At 60.3% G+C, this 5,250-nt stretch overlaps 1 protein-coding gene across 1 annotated transcript in view; it reads left to right on the forward strand.

The window, feature by feature from the left end:
* Positions 1–5,228, forward strand: part of SNED1 (sushi, nidogen and EGF like domains 1) — a 58,932-nt gene extending 53,704 nt beyond the window's left edge. Inside the window, exons 28-30 of the mRNA XM_025045434.1 lie at positions 657–773; positions 1,247–1,334; positions 5,009–5,228. Of these exons, the coding sequence (XP_024901202.1) occupies positions 657–773; positions 1,247–1,334; positions 5,009–5,168 (365 nt within the window). The 3' untranslated portion in view covers positions 5,169–5,228. The remainder of the gene's footprint in view (positions 1–656; positions 774–1,246; positions 1,335–5,008) is intronic.
* Positions 5,229–5,250: the final 22 nt, after the last annotated feature.

Below are 5,250 nucleotides of genomic sequence, written 5' to 3' on the forward strand. Positions count from 1 at the left end.
TGGCGGTGGGGGGGGGGCAGCCTCGAGCTGGAAGTGAGGGTGCATGCACAATTCTTACTGTTTTGTGTTTCTTAAAATTTTAAGTTAAAAATGAAAACAACAGGTATTTTGACAAAGTTAAAAAAAAAAAAAAATGACACAGTGGACCCCAGGAGGGCAAGGCCAGGCCTGCTGTCCCTGGCAGCTACCGAGCACACTGCCTCCAGCTGCCAGTTGTGCAGCCAGGACGCTGTGGGGGGCCGAGGCAGAGAGCTGCCCCCACAGGCACAGAGAGCCACCTGGGGCTGGGGACTTGGGGAGATGCAGGTGGCTTGGAGGACGAGGAGGACACTCCAGGTGGGGCTGCCACGGGGGTGCTGGGCGTTCCATGCAGAGGCAGTCAGCGGCGGGGCTGGGAGTCCCTCCTGAGGCCACCAGAGCCCACTGCCACAGGGGGTGGGAGTGTGGGTCTCAGCGCCAAGGGTCCTAGTAGAGTCCCAGTTCTGACCGTGACCCCAGGTGATGGGGTTGGGCTGGGGCACGCTGAGGCCAGTCTGCGCCCCCACCGGCCCTCTCTGACCACCTCCAGTGCTGGGGACAGGAGGAGGCGCAACGTGGCGACACTAGCCAGCTTTCCTCCGGGTCCCGGGGACTAACCACTCTTGGCCTGTCTGCAGGCGCCCCTGGGAACTGCTCGGGAAACCCGTGTCAGAACGGAGGCACGTGCGTGCCGGGCGCGGACGCCCACAGCTGTGACTGCAGCCCGGGGTTCAAGGGCAGGCGCTGTGAGCTCGGTAAGTGGGGCCACTCGCCCAGTCTGCCCGGCCGAGACAGCCACTGCAGCGGGCTGCGAGGCCTCTGGCCTGGGGACTTCAAAGTGCGGTGCTAGGCCAGGGGCCGGGGCCTCGGGCGCAGACCTCCGAGTGCCCAAGTGGGGGGCCGGTGGGCAGTGAGCCACTGGGCACCCCCAGCTCCCGGAGCGCCTGGGTGAAAGGTGCTGCCTGGGCAATGAGCCGGGGGCCATTAGAGAGCGACGGGCAGAGCGGCCACCGTGAGAGGCGGGGGTGGGGGCTGCCTCTGGCTCAGGGGCCGACGTGGGGGCAGGGGAGGGCCACAGGCCTCCCGGGGCAGGCGGAGTTCCCGTGCCAGCGACGCAACCCGGTGAGCCCCGAGGGTCAGAGCCGCCACGGCCGGGGCCCCCAGGGGCGCAGGGAGAGTGTGCCGCGGCCCCGAGCCCCCATGAGCACAGCCCTTCTGTGTGTCACAGCCTGTAGGAAGGTGCCCCAGCCCTGCACGCGGCTCTTCTCGGAGACGAAGTCCTTGCCGGTCTGGGACGGAGGCGTCTGTCACCATGTGTGAGTCTCTCCCGCCCTCATGCCTGTGGCACTCCTGACCTCCCGAGGCGCTTCCACCAGGCCCGGCTCGCCCGCCCTCACAGGCGCGAGGGGGCTCCGCACAGCCACAGAGGGGCTTGCTTTGCCGGCCCGCTCCCTCCATTGGACAGGCTGGGAAACCGAGGCAGAAAGCCTGAATCCCGTGCCCAAGGCATGCAGCTGGGGGCAGAGGCACAGGAGGCCAGGACCCGGCCCTCGGCCCCTGTCCCCCTCTGCCTCAGTCTTCCCATCGGTGAGGCAGGCTGTGGAGATTTTGCCTAACTCACCTCTTGGGACCCCTCCTGCCAGCGCGCCGACCCCGCGTCCTTAGTCCGTTTATCGGCACACACGTCGAGCAGCCTGTGCCAGGCACAGCCCCGGGGCCCCAGCCCACCCGCCTCGGCCCCCACCCCAGGTGACAGAGCACGGGCACGCTTCACGGCGTGTTCCCAAGTGGTCAGCGCTGAGGGCAAGAGATGAACCCGGGGCTGGCTGCGGCAGTAAGCGGTGTCAGGGTGAACCTCGTGGACAGGTGACATGGCGTACCCACGGAGGCGTGAGGGTGTCTGAGGGAAGGATGTCAGAGTCAGAATGTCAGCTGCCCAGGCTCTGAACAAGGAGTGTGCCCGCGTGGGGCTGGGGCTGAGGGCGGGGGCAGGGCACGCCAGCGGGGCCTCTGAGAGCCTGGGGACTCTGGCCTTTGTTCTCTGTGACATGGGGAGCAACTGGAGGGCGCTGAGCAGAGGGACGTGTTTGAGGGCATGTGGGAAGGCGAGGTCAGAGGCTTGGTCTGAGATTGGTCACAAAGCCCAGCCTCACACAAGCAGGACAACGCAAGACACGCCAAGCTGCACTGGGGGACTTGGGACTCCACGTCTATAAGCCATCTGAATTGGGGTCCATGCAACGGCAGTCCAGCCACAGGAGCCACCAGCCAAGGCCACCCAGGCCCTGACAGAGAGCTCGCCACTTGCCATAGCTTCCGCCGCTCGCTGCTGCCCTATGCACCTGCAGTACGGCCCAGCGCACGGCCGGGCCCTGCGTCACATGCGCTCGGACGCCGCTGGGCCTCGCTGGGCCTCGCTGGGCCAGGCTGACGTGACCGGGTCTGAAGCAGCCCCCTCGCTGTTTGTTTTTGGTCCGCCCCAGCTGATCTGTCCCGTTCTCCTCGTTCCCGGCCACGTCGAGTATTGTTTAGGGTTGTGTTCTACCTCGACTGGCGGCTCTGCTCACGCTGCTCTGGTTTGGTGTTGTATGGTTGCTCTGGGGTTTGCAGGCAGCTTCCACTTGCCTCAGCACCACCGAGCAGCCTGTAGGTGACGGCGACCCTCCGACAGAGCCCCACGTGGTCCTCGTGCTGACTTCCGTCAGGCACGTTACCTCCGCACGCGCTCTGAACTGCGGACGACCCCCTGAAACGCTGAGCGAAGCCATCCGCCTTGACCTGCGTGCCCGTTGCTGGCACTCAGTGCTTCGGGTGCCACCTGCCGCTGCCTAGAGCCCTAGCTCTAGCATTTCCTGTAGAGCAGGTCTGCTGGTGATGAGTTCCGCTTCTGTCCGAAAAGGTTATTTCGCCTTCATTTTTGAAGGACGAGTTGCTAAATATAGAATTCTGGGTTGACGCTTGTGGTTTTCTGTTCACGCTTCGCCTCTGGCTGGCCTAGTTCCAGGCGAGAAGACTGCAGTCATCTTATCCTTGTCCAGAGTGTGAAACGTGTCCCCACCCGCTACGGCTGCTTTGGGTTTATTACCGGCTTTAGGAAATTTAACCGTGATGTGCTTTGGCAGGGTTGCGTATGTGTGCGCTCTGGGTTTTTAGCTTTCAGCAAATTTGGAAATTTGGGGCCAGTATTTCTTTAAATATCTTTTCTGTTCCTCCATTTCTTGCCACTCCTTCTGGGACTCCAAAGGATCATGTGTGAGACTGATGTTGTCCCACAGGTCACAGGCTCTTTTCATTTTGTCTTTTTCCTACTTCGTTTTGAATAGATCCTATTCTGTGCCTTCAAGGTCACTAATCTCTTCCGCGTCTAACTCGCCGTCAGCCCCATCCAGAGGATCGTCACTCAGATGCCGTGCTCCGCCACCCCCAGAAGTTCCATCTGGCTCTCTCTCCGCCCCCCCACCTGTTTATTTTCCTTTCGCTCACCGAACATGTGGAACAAGTTTATAATAGATGGTTCAAGGTCATCATCTGCCGTTTGTCATTGCTCTCATTTCTGGGTGTTTTCCTATTATTTTTTACATGTTTATGAGTCACATTTTCTGGATTCTTTGTGTGGTTCTTTGTGTGACTCTTTGAACGTCTTGTTATTTTTCGTTGGATGCTGGATACTAGAAACTATGTAACTGCGTGCTGGATTTTTATTATTTTTTGTTGTATGCTTTTCAAGAGCTTTTTTTTTTTTTTCTGCAAGGCAGTTAGTTATTTTAGTTTGATTCTTTTGAGCCTTGCTTTAGGGTGTCTTCAGCACCACCTTTTCTCTGGGACCAATTTTGCCCACCCCTGAGGCACGGCCTTTCTGGGGTTTCTGTCTCTGTGGCATGGCCTGTTCTTAATCGAGGCCGCCCCACCCTGGCCCTGGGGACTGCCCGCCTCCTCAAGAGCTCTTGCCCAGCCTCATGGGGTTTCGCCCTGTGAGCGCTCAGCTGGCCTCCCAAGGGGGCCACTCTCCAGAGCTCTGAAGTGCTCCCTCCGCGCAGCCCGCTCCTCTCCAGCGTGCCACCCCCGCCTGCCCAGCTCCATCTCCATTTGCTCAACTCAGTGCAGCCGCTACGTGGACGCCCCGCCCCCACCCCCTGCGGTGGACTCCGAAAGGTGCCTGCAGCCTGCACTCGGGGCGGTCACAGGCCTTTCTCATGTGTCCCCTCCTCTCAGGGGTCACGGTCTCCCTCTGCCTGTCTCCTCGCATCTGAAGGCACTTCCTACGTCTGGTCCAGCTCTCTGGTTGTCGTGCTGGCAGGCTGGTTCCCGACCCTGCTGCTCCATGGTGGCCGGAGTCCTGCCAAGGCCTGGCACCTTCAAGGTTCTCCTAGGCAGGGCGCACGAGCCAGAGGTTTGCCATCGGCTCCCTGGATCTCTCAGCAGCTCTGACGCTTGAGAGCATTAACGAGAGCCAAAAGCTCTCACAGTCACTGTCACCTATGAACTTGAGGCAGCACGAGTAATTCCCCTTTGCACAAAACTTAAGCGGACATCCCAGAGACGTGCTCGGAGCAGACCGGTTAATGGACGGGAGGCAGGGCTGGGCTTCTGGTCAGGTGTCCCTTTCCACGCTGCCCACATCTGACACCTGCACCTCCAAGGCTCCTCGAGCTGCTTCCTCAACTGCCAGACAGAAAAGGGAGGTTGCAGCATCTCAAGACCGACTGGGCTGCCTAAACCTTCGAAATGCTTCGTTTTATCTTAACATCATAGGCCTTTGTCAAAACTTCTCAAAACATACACTTAAAAGGGGTGTATCTTATTTTACATAAATTATCCTTGGTAAAGTTAATTTTTTTAAATTGCGTGACTTTTACGTGGGCCTGTAGTACATCCTATGAGGTAAAGGTTTACTGAGAACGCAGCCTGTCCCTCAGACACCTGCGGTCCCCGCGCGTCCACACGGGCCCGCTGCTCCAGCTCCCGTCTTCACACAGCTCTCTCGCGACAGGTACAAGAGACTCTACAGAGTGCGCCAGGACGTCTGCTTCCAAGAGAGCTGTGAAAGCACGAGCCCCGGGAAGACCCCGCACAGGTGCCTCTCGGGGAGGAGGCCCACGCTGCATCCTGCAGTGCCCAGGGTCGCAGGCCAGGGTGGCCCTGGGGACTGAGCGCCATGGGAGACCACGGGCCTGGGCGCTGAGCCAGGCTGTCCGCGTGCCCAGCGGCGCCGCCCTGTGCAGGGAGCAAGGG

Source organism: Pteropus alecto, unplaced genomic scaffold, assembly GCF_000325575.1.
Source record: "Pteropus alecto unplaced genomic scaffold, ASM32557v1 scaffold143, whole genome shotgun sequence".
In the NCBI taxonomy this organism is placed as follows: domain Eukaryota; kingdom Metazoa; phylum Chordata; class Mammalia; order Chiroptera; family Pteropodidae; genus Pteropus; species Pteropus alecto.